The sequence below is a fragment of the Canis aureus genome, chromosome 6 (assembly GCF_053574225.1).
Source record: "Canis aureus isolate CA01 chromosome 6, VMU_Caureus_v.1.0, whole genome shotgun sequence".
Classification (NCBI taxonomy): Eukaryota; Metazoa; Chordata; class Mammalia; order Carnivora; family Canidae; genus Canis; species Canis aureus.
In genome coordinates, this window is record NC_135616.1 from 64,819,813 (window position 1) to 64,835,745 (window position 15,933).

General features: G+C 38.0%; 1 protein-coding gene across 2 annotated transcripts in view; it reads right to left on the bottom strand.

Moving 5' to 3' along the window:
* Nucleotides 1-7,285: 7,285 nt before the first annotated feature.
* The window catches only part of DHX9 (DExH-box helicase 9), a 59,018-nt gene continuing 50,370 nt past the window's right edge, over nt 7,286-15,933 (bottom strand). For both annotated transcript variants that reach the window (XM_077901995.1, XM_077901996.1), the window contains 8 exons: nt 14,752-14,912; nt 13,849-13,960; nt 13,092-13,253; nt 12,852-12,979; nt 11,475-11,704; nt 10,996-11,111; nt 10,084-10,284; nt 7,286-7,954 (listed from right to left, as the gene is read on the bottom strand). In XM_077901995.1, the coding sequence (XP_077758121.1) occupies nt 7,588-7,954; nt 10,084-10,284; nt 10,996-11,111; nt 11,475-11,704; nt 12,852-12,979; nt 13,092-13,253; nt 13,849-13,960; nt 14,752-14,912 (1,477 nt within the window). In that variant the 3' untranslated portion in view covers nt 7,286-7,587. The remainder of the gene's footprint in view (nt 7,955-10,083; nt 10,285-10,995; nt 11,112-11,474; nt 11,705-12,851; nt 12,980-13,091; nt 13,254-13,848; nt 13,961-14,751; nt 14,913-15,933) is intronic.

Here is a 15,933-nt window from a genome sequence, read left to right on the forward strand (position 1 = left end):
GCTTTCATTGGATGATTCATTTTAACTTTTTAATATAAGTTTTGAGATATAATTCACACACTATAAAATTCACCCTTTTAAAGTATATAGTTTAACAGTATTTACTGTTTTTAGTTATATAGACCCCACCATCATCACTATTTAATTTCAAAACAAATGTGGTTTTATTTTTTTTTCAAATGTGGTTTTAAACATTGTTTTTGATACTCAGTCCAGTAAGCAGCATTAGGTGTTCTATGCAGATAATAGGAAAAAATTAAATTTATAGCCAATTCCTGATTCATTCCCGTTTATCTGTGCTAGGAACTGGAATTAGGTAAGAAAGCACTGTAGCACTCACTGTATTTATATAGAATTAGGTTCAACTGTAGGAAACAAGGAAATCCAAAGAGAGGTAAAGAATATAGAAACAGATTTCTTCCTCATATTCAAGAAGGCCAGAGGTAATCAGTATAGGGTTAATAGATGTTCCGTGTTTGTATTTAGTGTAGGTAGCTGTCCATGTTAGAAATTCAAATGTTTTCTATCTTGTTTTACCACTGTAGGGTTTCCCATTCAAAATCACCACATGGGCCAAGAAGATGGCAATTGTTGCTCAAGCCATTATGTTTAAATTCCAGCCAAGCAAAAGGGATAGGACCTTCCTACAAAGTTACATTATTCCAACTTTCATGCCTCCCTCCTGCCATGAGCTAATTACATGGCTTCGCCTAATTGCTAAGAATTTTTTTTTTTGAGTCTTTTAATTGGACTGCTGTGGGTCCTCTAAAATAGGCCGTTTGTTTTCTAAGATAAAACCAATGGTCTTTTTCACAAAGAGAACTCATACTGATTTTAGCACACAAAAGGAAATAAGCACTCAGGCTCACTTATTTTCCTTCCTCAATTTGCCTTTTACTTCATGTGATCTGTAGCTTAGCAACATGTAACTCAGGTAACACAACCTAACATGTCATGTTATCTAAGTTACAGGTCACTCCGTATTGCCATAGAGAATCTGTTGAGGCTGGGTTGAATGGTTGTTTTTCAGTTTCATCAATGGCCTTTTCATGTATTTTTTATACAAGGTCTTGTTAACTGGGTGACATGAGATAATTTTACTTATTGTCATGGAGGCTTTAACAAGAATAGTCTTTCTATAATGAGTTTAATGAACTGTAAGAGGGGGGATTTTCCTTTCCAGTCTTCTCCACCTCCCTGTTTTTGGCTTCAGGAAGAGGCCATAGACAAAGATAGGATCTTTTGAGAGGGAGCAGAAAGAGCAAGAGCTTTGCATGTGCATACTGCTCACTCACAAGTCATTTGCCTTTTTATCTGTTGCCACCGTTGTTTCCAACAGATTTCTCTTTTCCAAGGCCCTCTTCAGAGCAGGTTTTTTTCCCTATTCTCTCGAGAATGAAAAAGCATTTTTTAGATTTTCTAAGAAATTTGATGTTTTCTCCCTCCCTTACCTTCCCATCTCTACTTTCCCCTCCAGTGTACCAAATTATCACAACTTTAAAGGTGTAACACCAATTTATTATCGCACAATTCTGTAGGCTGAAGTTTGACATGGCTTCCACGGGGCTAAAATCAGGCTGTTGACAGGAATTTTCTTTCTGGAGACTTCAGGGGAGTTGTTGTTTTCCTGTGCATTTGGGTGGCTGGCAGGATTGTTTTCTGCAGTTGTAGGATTGAGATGTTTCCTTGATGGTTGTCAGGCAGGGACTGCTCTCCCAGCTTCTAGTGGCCAGCTACATTTCCTGGGTTATGGCTTCCTTCCTCTGTCTTCTGAGGCATTAACAATTGAGTCCCTCTACTGCCTCTTTTTCAGTCTCACTGCTCTGACCTACTCTTTTAAGGACTTGGCGGTTAGATATAGCCCACCTGGATAATCCATAAATTCATCTCAAGGTCTTCAACTTTAATCACACTTGCAAAGTCCCTTTTGCCATGAAAGATACATATGTACATAGTCCCTGGTTCTGGGGATTAGGATATGGACATCTTCAGTGAGGGGCCATTATTCTGCTTACCACTTATTTTAACCAATTTTCTAGGTCAAGGGAAGACCAATCCAAATTCTTTTCCTCAAATGGGATTTAAAATGTTTCCCAGGATTAACTAATCCATGCATAGCTTGCGTTTCCCGATTTCCGTTCTGTCCTTCCCTTTCATTCTTAGAGTATTGGCAATGGGTTTTAGGAACATTACATCCCACTCTGTATGTGCATTCCAAGTAATAACTGCTAGTTTTAAAGTGATACTAAGGGGTCTCTGCCTATGCTAAAGACTGAAATGAGATTTACAATCCAGGATTTTTAAGGACATCTCATCACAGTTGCTGGAAATGGAAACATTAGAATTCGGAAGGTGAAAACTGTACAAATCAAGATTAGAAGAGTGGACTCTGATGGTAAACAAAAAGGGATGAAGTTTAATCCTTTTTTGCTTTTTCATAAGACTGGCAGTGGGAATGGAGACTTTCTTTGTTCCGTTACTCTGCCAGCAGCAGCTAGGAAAGAGCTTCAACTGAAGAGAAGAATGGGACCCACAATAATAGCGCATGTTTTCAGTTTATGAAGTAAAAGCAGTGAAAGTAGCAGGTGGCTACAAATCAAAGAACTGAAAGGCATTCCTCTGGCAGCACAGGGTACAGAAAAGCTGCTCTGATTATTGGAGCAAGTTGCCATTCTTGGTGAGACACCTACCTGAAGTGCCTAAGTATTATCTTCTAGACTGAACAGTTACAACCAAAAGGCATTGCATTTGAGAGGGGTCTAATTTTTCTAAATTATTAAGGTGAAAAATGAGAAAACTAAATATACTGTATACTTTCAGGGACTAAACCAAACTAAGTTTCTTAAACAAATCTATATATAGACAGGTTTCAAGAGTCTGTGAAGTACTGAAAAAATAAAAAAAAAAACAAAAAACCTTATCAATGAGAGAGAGAGAAAGGCGCAGAGACACAGGCAGAGGGAGAAGCAGGCTCCATGCAGGGTGCCTAATGCAGGACTTGATCCCAGAACTCCAGGATCACACCCTGGGCCAAAGGCAGGCGCCAAACCGCTGCGCCACCCAGGGATCCCCAGTACTGAAATTTTAAGTAAATTTTGTGTACATGCCTTTTGGTGGACAGTCCACAGCTTTCAATTTATTCTCAAAGGAGCCTCTTAGCCAAAAAGAAGCTTACGCCCACTGATTTGGGTAATATTTAAGCTTCCTAAAAAAAAAAAGCTTCCTTTCACATATTCTTCATTGTTTGGTCAAAGCCTTAAACATTTGTCTTTAACCAAAATGTTTTTTCTACAAAACACTGACAGAAAACTCAGGCAACTTTATAACTCAGTGTATTAATACTGAACATTCAACACTACAAATACTTTGGTGATTTCAGGTTTTGTGGTTGCATAAGATGTACATTTCTTTTACTTACCAATAAAATTCTGAAGCCATTGATAGGTGTCAGAATACTAGGTTGTTTTGGAAATGCTCAGAACTATTACTAATGCCAAAAAAATTTAATTTTATTTAGATTAGAAGGTTAAACAAATCCTATTATTTTAAAAAGAGCTTTACATTTTCAATCATTTGAATAATTACTAAAATATTAAAAATATAGTTATTTTACAATTTTACAGGTTAACATGGAAAAACACAGGTTTACCAGCTAAAATGAGAAGTGTTAAACACTGGATTATGTAGACAATTTCCTTTATTGCCTCTCTACTTAAAATTTAGTTCTAGTTTGAAGGAAATACGCAGTTTCAAAGTCTGGAGATTCCTGAATGATCGCCCATTAAGATTAATTCTAGGGTGACCAACTTGTTCCAGTTGGCCACCCTAATTAGTTCCCAGGAAGAGATTCTTTCCTAAAAGCTAAATTATTACTGAAGTAATCTGATAACCTCAGTTAGCTCTGAAAGATTCAATAGTAAATTTTCCCCACAGGAGTCAGCTTTTACACTATACCTAGTAGGACAGTCCACTAATATCTAAGGCACGCAAACACACTTTTAATAATTTTCCTGTCTCCCGGCCAAATCTTTCAGGGAAATCCAGTGGAATTCAGAAACCTTATTTTCAGTCAAAACCAAAACCCGTCAGTTTCAGTGCAATTCAGAATTCCATTTTTAGTGTCCTTACTGTCCTACAATCCAACACTGCTTCTAGAATTAGAAGCAGGGAAACTAGCTTTCAAATAGGTGCTTTGGGGCAGCCCGGGTGGCTCAGCGGTTTACTGCCGCCTTCAGCCCAGGGCGTGATCCCGGAGACCCGGGATTGAGTCCCACGTCAGACTCCCTGCATAGAGCCTGCTTCTCCCTCTGCCTGTGTCTCTGCCTCTCTATCTCTATGAATAAATAAATAAAATCTTAAAAAATAAAGCTCTTTAAAAATAAAAACAAAAAAAAAAAACAGGTGCTTTGCCACAGCTGATGTCCTTCCTAGCTGTCTGTGCTGACCCTAAGCTGATCCACTGTTTATGTTGTCCTGGTCTGTTCCTTTGGCATAGGTGATGTCCAGAGGGTTTTGTATGTGCAGCTCCGTAACATGGGAGATTCCATCAAATTGTAGCTGTTACTTAACACAGTGCCAACAGTTTCTTGACTGACAGCTCTTCGGCATGGCTTCCAACAGATTCCCCCAGTTACCCTTTTGGCCTTGCTCTGGGCCCAACGGAGTTTTTAATTCCCTTCTACATCACCCTCAGTCTCAAAGAAAGCTGCTGAGTCATAACTGCTACAATCTTCCAGCTTCTACACAGTAAAGATGTCATCACAGACAGAAAAGGTCTATTCTCTCATTCCTGCCTAAATTTCTAGAAGGGCAGACTCAATTTGGTCAGTGCCAACTCTCATTATACTTCCAAACCCTTATGTATGTGTGTGGTGGTCTACATATTCCTTCTTTCCAAATTCTCTCCTCCTGTGTCTAGCTACTTTCCATCTCCTGAATGGGAAAGGGGTGCAATCAGCTCTCATTTTGGAAACACTTTCCAGTCACCTTGCACCTGCTGCAACATCCCTTAAACTGAATATTCTCTTTGGTCTAGGCAGACTGTAGAAGGATGCTTGAGAAAGGAAACATAACACATTGGTTGCAGTCTCCACGAGTCTGATTATTTTTTCAAAGAAGTTACTTCTGGATATGACGTTATAATGGACTGACAATTAAAATGGACTTGACTTTCACCTACAGCTATGACAGTCTGACAGTTGATTTTCCTTTCCACTCCCATGGAAACAACTAGAAAACCAAATGATCTATTTTTTAAAAACAATCTCCACACAATTATATGTATCTCTGCATGTATGTGTATATATACCTGAATCAACAGCTTTCACGCATCAGACAAGCAATGCAGAACTGTATAATCACCAAAATAAGGGAAACAAATGAGTCCTAAGATCACTCTGCCTTTCTGTGTGGAGGCACTTTGGTAGATCATGGCAGAGAAAGAAAGAACCAAGCAAAGCACACACAGTCTCACAGAAAAGAAGAGACAAAGGCCGGTTTAGGGAGGATAGCTACAATTTATAGGGCAGAATACAGACAGGAGGCAGCCACAAAGAGAAGGGTTCTAGAAATCTGCATAGGCATTTGCTTAGGTTTTTAGTTAAAGACTAAAAGATTATTAGAGGTCTCGAAGTGGTTCTTTCAACCTTTAGGGGATGTAATTTGACATCTCAGTCATTCTTGATCATCTTGATTTCTCGTTTGTGGTTGAAGTTTGTGGAGAAATTAGTACCGGTTAAGCGAGGCATTGAATTTATATATTCTGTGGTACAAGATTTCACAACACGTGCAAAAGGCAAGAGAAAGCATGGTCCAATGACAAGGCTAGAAGTTCAGTATGGTCGGTAAGGAGGACTGAGGCTAGAGTAGAAGAGGTGAGAAGTTTAGCCTCTACTCTCAAGGCTCTAGGAATCACTGGTTAAAGGTGGGAGTGGGTGGTAGTGGTATTAGATTTGAATGGGAATGTTTATTCTGGCTGTAGTATGGAGAATGGATTGTAGACAGCAGGAGGACTTCCAACAGGAAGATCAGTTAAGAGGTTGCTGCATCACTGTACATCCAAGTTAACGATAGCCTGAATAAAAGAGGTAGTTGGGCTTACAAAAGTACAACTGGAAGGTGTTTTGGGAGAACTACATGTGGCAATTTATAAGGTTTTGACAATTAAGTAGCTGAAACTCCTGAGACTTAAACAAACACTTGAACAGGGAAGAGAGTATAGGATAGGGCACAGGGTGAATTAGGTGGTTTTCTTCAGTCTGGTAAAGTGCTGAGTTCTTTATTTCTGTAGGATACCTAAGCAGCAATGTATGTCAAACAGCAAACAGTTGTTAGTATGATCTGATGCCCAGAAAGGAAGTCTCAGCTGGATACAGAGTTGAGACCCTAAATAGATAGGAGTCATCAGATGATCAACAGCAGGTGATCTAAAGCACATAAATAGAGGGGATCCCTGGGTGGCTCAGTGGTTTAGCGCCTGCCTTTGGCCCAGGGCGTGATCCTCGAGTCCCAAGGATCAAGTCCCGCATCAGGCTCCCTGTATGGACCCTGCTTCTCCCTCTGCCCGTGTCTCTGCCTCTCTTTCTGTCTTTCATGAATAAATAAAATCTTACAAAAAAAAAGGGGGGGGGGAGAGACATAGAGAAGATTTTGAAAAGGATACTAATGTAAAATATAACCTGCCCAAGATCATTCATGGGCCCTAGAGCAGCTTTAAGATAGGAGTCCAGTTCTAGTTAATCCAAAGCCTTTGTAATCTCTACTGTACTGTGCTATATCTCAAATAAGCGATGTAAAAATTTATTGAAAACCTAAAATGTTAAAAACATATAAATATCTCTATGAAAATGAACTTGATGCATGGGTGAAGCTTTACTTACCTTCATTCTTTGACTAAATATAACCTTAATTCAAGAATTGTGTAGATTAATTTTAAATTCTAATTAAAATTAATTTTTACACTGCAAAATAACTTAGAAAAGAGAATGGGATCTTGGTCTCAGATTTTATCAAAGACAAAACTTGGGAAAAAGTCAAAATGTTCAGCCCTAGGTCAAAAGTTTTATTCAGGGATCAGAGGTTCATGGAAAATTGTGCACTGACCAGTATTTACTAGAAGAACAACAATTCCATTTCAAGGCTATTTATTCTAAATACAAGTAACAGTATCACTTGGTATACTTTGAAAAACAATACAATTCTTCCTGTGATGCATAAAACTAAGATGTAACTGGCATTGCATAATTATTCTAACGTGTAATGTCAACAATGAACTACATGACCAGTATTTGGTATAATACTTTATTTTCTATTGTATTAAACTAAAGCCAAGAAAATATCAAGTTAATTTTAAAGGCAAATCTTTACTCCTTAAAGAAAAAAATACAAACTGGTAGTTTCAGAATCAGTATATTTTACATAATATAAACAAAACCACTAATGTATCTATATGCTTGGTTTCCTTAAACTATAATGAACCACAAAATGGGTGGAAAATGGGTTTACTTACTGGCATCAAATAAACAACTTGGGAAAACAGGTTGCATGCATTTTTTAACTGTCTATGCATAGGCACTGACATAACAAGTTTTAATAGCCACCACCTCCTCTTCCTTGTCCAAAGTAACCACTCCCATAGCCCTCTCTGACACCCCCTCGCTGGAATCCCCCAGAACCTCTGTAGCCTCCTCCACTAGACCCTCTATAGTCTCCTCCAGAACCACCTCTATAGCCACCACTGACAGCTCCTCTATAGCCTCCGCCATAGCCTCCCCGATAGGAGTTGGAGCCACCAGCATAGCCACCGCCACTGTAGCCTCCGCCACCAACATAGCCTCCACCACCTCCATAGCCTCCGCTGCCATAGCCTCCACCACCATAACTAGAACCTCCTCGTCTATATCCACCTCCATTGTCGTATCGAGCCATCTTGGGAGGACGTGGACCATCTCCATACCTAGGAAAAGTACAAAATCACCACTTTAGCAAAGCATCCTTAATACATCTCAACTAGTCACAAAGCATAAACATTTAGTCATATTTGAAAATTTAATACAATAAAGGAGATGAAGCCAAGTGCACAAATACAAAAAGAAATAAAATCTGACTAGAAATAAAATTCTCCACAGAAGAATGCATCGACTGTAACCATCTGTTTTTCTAAAATTCTTTTTGGTTCATTCTCAAAGATCTTACATTTTGACAGTAGGTCCTTACAGCTTTAGATGGTTCACTTACTGAGCCTCAGCTATACAGCATTCTACAAAAGCAGTAATATGTAAGAGGCTCCTGGAGTTGGCAGTTTGATCTTTATCACCAAGTACTTTTTTGCATTAACTCTGAAATATGTTTTTGAAAAATGCCTGTGATTTATTTACACCTAGATCTGATTCATGTGGCAAACAAAAAAATGAGGTGTAATGAAAAACTGCATAAATCAAGATGTCTCACTTGTTAACAACTCCAATTCAGCATACCCTTATTCTTCCTATGCAGTTTTTCTTAAAGACTAACACTATGAAATTCACAGCTTTTCAAGTCAGAAATATAGCTGGGATCTAACTTCACTCCTTCACCACTCCTCTGTTCCCACCCCCCATTTCAATCCATCACCCATTCCTCCCAATTGTCCTACAAACCTGTCTAATCTACTCTTTCCCATTTCAATTCTCCCTACTGTAAATTCAAGCCACCATTATATTCATGCATCCTAAACTCTGATATTTATCCCATCCTTTGTAGGTTCTGGAATTTTGTCCTTCAGGGATTATATGTGAAGCTTCCTTAATCACCATCCTTCCTGCTGAAAGTAATCTCTCCTATTCTAAACACCTACAATTGTTATCTACCCATGACACTTCTTTATCTTTCTTTTTGAAGACTGTCCTCAATAATTCTATATATCTGACCCACTGGGAGAGCAAAGTATACACAATAAATAAGTGTGCTGTTTTAGAAGCTATTTACTGCCTTAGTTTGAAATCCAGTCCTACCATTCACTGGCTGTATAGCCTTGGATCTTAATGTCTCTGTGTTAGTTTCCTTACTCATATTAAAGGGGAAAAAGATCTACCTACATCATAGATCAAATGTTAAAATGAGTTAATATCAGAAAAGCACTTGGCACAGTGCCTGGTACACACTGAATACTATGTGTAAGATTAATAAATTTTAAAAAGTAAACTAGTTATAGCAAAATGGGACTCAGAATTCAAAAAGGACACAGTTCTATATAATAAAATTATTAACAGTTTATAACCAAATGCAGTAATGATCCTTGAAAGGAAGATCAAAGAATTATTCTTGGATGATTAGAAAAATTTTAGTATGTTTCTAATATTAGATAGGTTAATATTTAAAATTTTGGGGTGTGATCATGGTATTGCTATGTGCTTAAAAGATGCATGAAGTATACTGATGTAAAATGTCCTAAGCTCTGCAACTTAGTCACAAATGATTAAGCAAAAGTAGGTGTGTGCACACACAAATGTATAAAAGCAGGTGTCACAGAATGCTGACAATTAGTGAGTTTAGGTTCTAAGACTTTATTGGTGTTCACTGTACTACTCTTCTGCCTTCTCGGCAGATATCAAATATTTCCAAATAAAAAGTTGTAAGCAAAGAAAGATTAAAAAGGTGGAAAAAGTCAACCAAATAAGACATTTTAAGAATTAAGAGAAATTTCACACTTAAGATATTTGCATTCTTGCATTCCCCTACTAAGATGAACCTTGAGGCTTTTCATTTGAAGAAGCTCCGATTTAACCCCTCAATCAACATTTTTTCATTGGAGAAAGCAAAAGAGTACCGTGGAAAGAGAATGGTTTGGGCTCTGTCACTTTCCTGTCATGGGACCGACCCTGGACTTTCTCTGACATGCACTGATACAATATACTATTAACACAGACAAAAATTAGTAACATCCTTTTTTCTGAATGTGTTAACACGCATTAAATCTCATATTCAGTGTTTGTCTAGAATTTTAACGTAAATAAACAAGGCCTCTATTAGCTAACTGTGAATTTTAGGCCAGTGTAAGATTACTGTCTTCTGCTTGGTTCAAAGAGATGTTACTGTGGTACTCACCGTGTACTGCCAATCATGAGGTTGATACCAGCAGCTGAGGGCCTAGAGATTTGGCGAATCATGTTTAGCATATGTTCATTAACAGGGTCCAACTGGCTGATGATATTAGGCTGTTTGGTTACTTCAACAACCAGAGCTTCCATGGCTGCCCGGAGAGCAGTGATACAGGCAGCAGCTTCATGAGATATTTGCAGTCTGATCCTAAAGCAAAGAAAAATGATAAGGTACAAGAAGGGTATATATAGCAAAGACTACTGTCTCTCAATTTCACACATGGTTAAGTGATGGAATAAATTAAACTTCTTACTAAGTACCAATACTTTCAACTCCTGCAATGAACCCTACTTAGGCAAACACAGGTATGAAGAATGGTAACAGTTTTTAAGATCCACTGCTGGCTACTGGCAGGTATTGTAAACCAAGAAGTCTATCCAGCAAAATATTGTAAGCAATATAGATCATTCAGTTTCCAATAAAAGAATGAAAGAGACTCACATTGCTGGAGTTGTCAAGAATATGACTGAGCCTACTGACTGGTCAACTAAGATCTACTCCCTTTTTGTCAAGTGCTTACTACATGTTTACCAGTAGTCTCTAACCAACATACAGAGTACATGAAAAGGTACCCAAGTTTCAAGTAGATTCCAATTCCCTAGGGTAATATTCATGTGGGGCAGATGTAGCTTCAATGCCTATGCAATTGCTTCCACTGGTATGACTTACTATCAAGTATGAACTGTACTACCAAGATATACCACTACTCTCCAAGAAGAGACAATGTTATAAAACACTTCATTTCTGCCATGAAATTTTGTCATGTTTATTCCGCAAATAAAGTTAGATTAGCAGCTAAATCCCATTACACCTCAATTCTAAGAATGTGGTTTGAAGTTCACATCTGAAAATCCATACCAGTCATCTACGAGCACGATCTGCCCATCAGACTGGACCTTCTTGGAGGCAAAGAGAAGCAACTGCAAGGGAGTGACTAAGGTCATGCCCTTAGCAGAGATGGCTCGGGTTCGAATCTGCAGATGGAAAAGGAGGCAAGAGGAAACAGATGACATTCCAGGTTGTCAAATGCCATATAATTTATTGAATTATGCTTTAAAAATAAAAACTCACATTCCCACTGCGCATTAATAAGTAATGACAATGTAGATTTCTAATGTAAATTTTTCTTTTTTTTTGAGGTTGGGGGAGAGAGAGGAAGAGTGTGCTGGGCAGAGGGAAAGGCAAAGAATCTCAAGCAGGCTCCATGCTCAGCACAGAGCCCGACACAGAGCCCTGAGATCATGACCTGAGCTGAAATCAAGAATTGGATACTTAACATACTGAGCCCCACACAGGCGCCCCTCAATGCAAATTTTTCTAAACTAATCTTTTCTTACCTTTTCACCAAATACAAAGAAGGGAGATGGGTACTTCATGTCTTGGCTGCTAAAAGGACAATTAACAGACGACTTGTGGATAAGGGCATTACGCCCTTCAGTGGTGAGAATCTTTCTTTTTTCCTTATGATAGCACACATTAGGGTACACACCAAAAGCCAGAAGAGAGATAACAACATCCAAATTATTATCTGGTCCAGTGTTAGTAAACACTTGGGTCAACAAGCAATCTGTTAAGAGGAATGGGGTAAAAATATCAGATTATCTGGCTAATCCTCGGATTGCATGTAAACTTAAGAAAATTAGGACTGACTCCTTCCCACCTCTTTTTTCAGATTTCCTGTCTTCTCAGAACTTTTGCACCCATATTTTAAGTTCAAGGAGAAATTCTGAGTCTCCACAACAAAAAACTAAAATACTTACATTCTCTTATAGACTCAACCATAAGAGTTGAGTAGTTGAGTGTTTACTTAAAGACAAAAGCCAACTCCTCACTCAGGTTATCATCTACTTGCTAAAAGTGAGCCAGACCTAACAGGTGAGTAAAGTGGAACATCTACTGTTCCTCAGTAGCTGTTTTTTTTAAAGACAGAATGACAGTTCAAGGGGAGCCCACTGGAATGAGGGCTGATGTTTCCACCCACACTATGCTCTTTAGAAGTACTTCCTCATGGTTGAGAAGCATGACAGTGACCACTAAGAACACAATATATTCTGTGCTGGACAAACCTAAGTTCTAGTCTCATCACTTAACTGAATGAGTTTAGACAAGTAATTTAAACCTCTGTGTTTCCTCTTCTATAAAACAGAGTAATATCTGTATCTTGGGATTATTGTGAGGATTCTATCATATAAGATATGTTCTTCCTTTTTTCCTTTGATTTTGACTTAAAAAATTACAAATTTAGTCCATTTACAACAGAGGAAAACATTTGTCTAGTTACTTAGATTATATCCTTTTGAAATTTGCCATCTTGCCCAACTATGTTCTCTGTCTCTCAACTATAATACAGCTATGTCCAGTTGTGTGCTTCAATTCCCAACTTTAGGAAATGACGCTCTTTTAATATAGTTGGAGAACAAAAGATTAAAAGCTCAACTAATATAAGAAATAAACAGCTAAATTACTCTCTCTCCATCAAATATCAAAGCCTCCTTACTCTCCAGCACACTTAAAGGCACTTAAAATTTAACATGGTAAATTTCATGTCTAAACACAAATGTGGGCAGAATGATCAATCACTTGACAAAACACTATTTGAGGTTATTCAACGAACACAGGGTCTAAAGTCTGAAGCTAAAAGACACTGCACTGTCAACGTGCACATGCTACATAAATGTCACTTTAGATAGATCCTTAGAATCTGAGAGTCATACCTTCTGGAAATCCAGAATTAATCAGAATCTCTTTGAGCTGAACTTTGGCTTCCCAGGTCATTCTTAGTGTAGCCATATTGAGTCTCTTGTGCTCACAAAAACGTATCTCTGCTTCTTCTCCACCCATTCTAAAATAGGTAAGAGTCATTTTTTTTAAGAGTCATTCTCAAAGCCCCAATACACATTAGAAACTAAAGAGAGTTCTCACAGCTTTATAACTTTCTGCTTTCAAATGCATACCTAGCATCATCCCAAGCCTGGAAGACCGATAAAAGGGCCACATGATCAGAAAATCTGTTTCCAGCAAAATTTCGATGAATATAACCCAGTCGCTTTCCTTCACTAATGAAAGGCTCCGGAAAGCAGGTTGCAGCAGAGATGGTACAGACGGCGTCTCCCACACTGAAACAGACAGGAGAATTCAGCCTCATACTTTCTTTCCAGCAGTTCACGAGCCATACTGTCACTGTGGGTCAGTCTTTACTGGCTATGATACTGCTTTATCAGCACCAAGACTGGCTTAACAAAGAACTTTTACAGTTGCTCCCTCCAGAAGCAGAAAGAGAAAAAAATGAAGGAGCTCTAATATTAATGGATGAATATTTACCATAAATTATGACCAAGTATTTTATTTTTCCTTTCCTTATTCTCTTCCCCATCTTCTCAACTCTCTTAATTAATCTTCAAAATTTCCTGATAAAGTATACCTGTTTTCCTAGTTCCATTTCTCTTTTAAAGACAACCACTTACGCTCCTCAGAGGAACTGTGCTTCCCTTTTGAGAAACTTGTGCTCTTTCCCCCAACAAGCTGGGCCCTGGTACCCATCTACTGGTATCATGCATTCTCATTTCATACTTTGCTTAATATCTGAAGTATGCCACTTCTAAGAATTTAATTTTTTCTTCTGAGCCCATCCTGTTTTTTATGGCAAGGGGAATAAGATCCTGAAATTGTTTTTCTACCACTTAAGTATCAGCAATAAAACAAAGCACTTACTAGAAAATACATCCCATTATCATCATTTTGCCAAAACGAGGCTCAATGGGGAGTTTAGCCAGGATTCGTCCCAGAGGAGTCAACTCATCATTGGCATCTAACGCATCAAGTTCTGTGGGGAAATATTTCTTTATGAGCAGAAACAGTAATGAACACTCCTTTAACTGAGGCAAAGATGAAAAATTTAAGGTTAATTGAGTTTTTAATATTTGTCAAGTCAACTGCCAGCACCATGCCCATAGCCAATAATTCTCTTTACTCAAAAACAGAACAAAACCAAATTCTGGAGCACCTAATAGGGAGAAGGTACTAGAATTAGGTCCTGTAAGCTGTAAAGCTTGAATACAGCCCATGCAAACTCTATAGATAAAATAAAAACTAAAATAACAGCATAAGTACATATGCCCTAAACAAGTCTCATGCCATCTACAGGTAATTTTTAGAGAGAAATGAGATGCGAAGAGCCAAAGTCTAAATAAAGTTCATATAGCAGATGAGTATTGGATTCAAAATCAGATTCCCTTGGCCAATGGTCTTAGTTTTTCCCATGATACTACACCACTTCTATGACATGATTAGAAAATACAAATAGGGATTTTAACAGATACACATAAAATACTAGATAGTGAGTAATTCATATTCTAATTGTTAAATACTGGTGAAGAGGTTTGTGGGTTTTTTTTTTTTGCTTTTTTTTTTTTACCAAAAGAAGACTCATGTTACTCCTTTCTTACCCCATGTTGCTCATTTTATAAAACTGACCACACTAAATACATAAGGTAGCACTGGAAGTCTTACCACAGCCTGCCAAATGTATCTTGATTCATCTGTTACATGTTAGTTGCCAGGACAAGACAAATGGATAATTAACACGTGTTAGGTAGGTTCTGTGTTTATAGGTACCTCTAAGGGTATGCTCTGCTTCGATCACAGCATCCAAAGGTGGAGGTTCAATCGCCTTGGCCAGAAACTGGCCAATTCCTCCCAGACGCAGAAGTTTTATGCTCAAAGCAATTTCGTGTAATGGTGTTCGGAACATCTCAGGTGTCATATGGGTTTCAAGTCTAAGTGAAGAAAAGCAGAAAATAACCATCCACTCTTGTATATACATGTCTGTTTGACAAAATCTTTGCAGAGAGATAATCAGGTTTATAGAGCTCTCCTTCCCTCACCCTTTTATAATTAACAAAAAATGTTTTGTATTTACCACAAAGACTCTCTGGACAAGACCCTTTTAACTGCTTGAGCAGTGGTTTACCACTTACAGCTTGATAGTATTTTTGTCTGAAGAGTGAAGGAGGATGAAAAAAAGAATTCTTAATGTTATTACCCATACCTATGACTTCAGGTCTTGCCTGCTGACAAACCTGAGTTATAAACAATGGCTAAGAAGGGAGAGGGTGAGGAGACAGGCAAAAATGGGTGAAGGGGAGTGGGAGATACAGGCTTCCAGTTATTGAATGAATAAATCACAAGGGTGAAAGGTACACCCCAAAGAATATAGTCAATTGTATTGTAAAAGTGTTATATGGTGACGGATGGCAGTTACACTTGTGGGAAGCACAGCATAATGTATAGAGTTGTTGAATCACTATGTTGTACACCTGAAACTAATGTAACATCAGTTATCAACAATACTCAAAAACAAACACCTCTCACCCCCCCCACCCCTAAATGGTAATAAGACTTTCTGTGGAGATTTGGGCTGATACTAACATTTCCCCACAATCACCTTCCCTTTCTGGTTCGTAAAATTTAGTGCCACCAGAAAGATTTTACAGATCATCTAACCCTTAAAAATTTTAGTAGTAAGTTACTATTACAAATTAATATTAACAATGATAATAGCTAACATTTACTGAGAGCTTACCATGTACCAAAGCACTGTTCTCAGTATTTTACATTATTAACTCATTTAGTTCTCAAATCCTGTGGGTTAGGTATTATCTATCTTCCTCTTTCAACTGAAGAAACAAAGTTAAGCAACTTGATCTCACTTTACAAAATGGGGAAAGAGGTCTACAAGAGTGTAAATATTTAGGTTTACGTGATATAATAGGTATAAATGGTATTAAAATCCAGGTC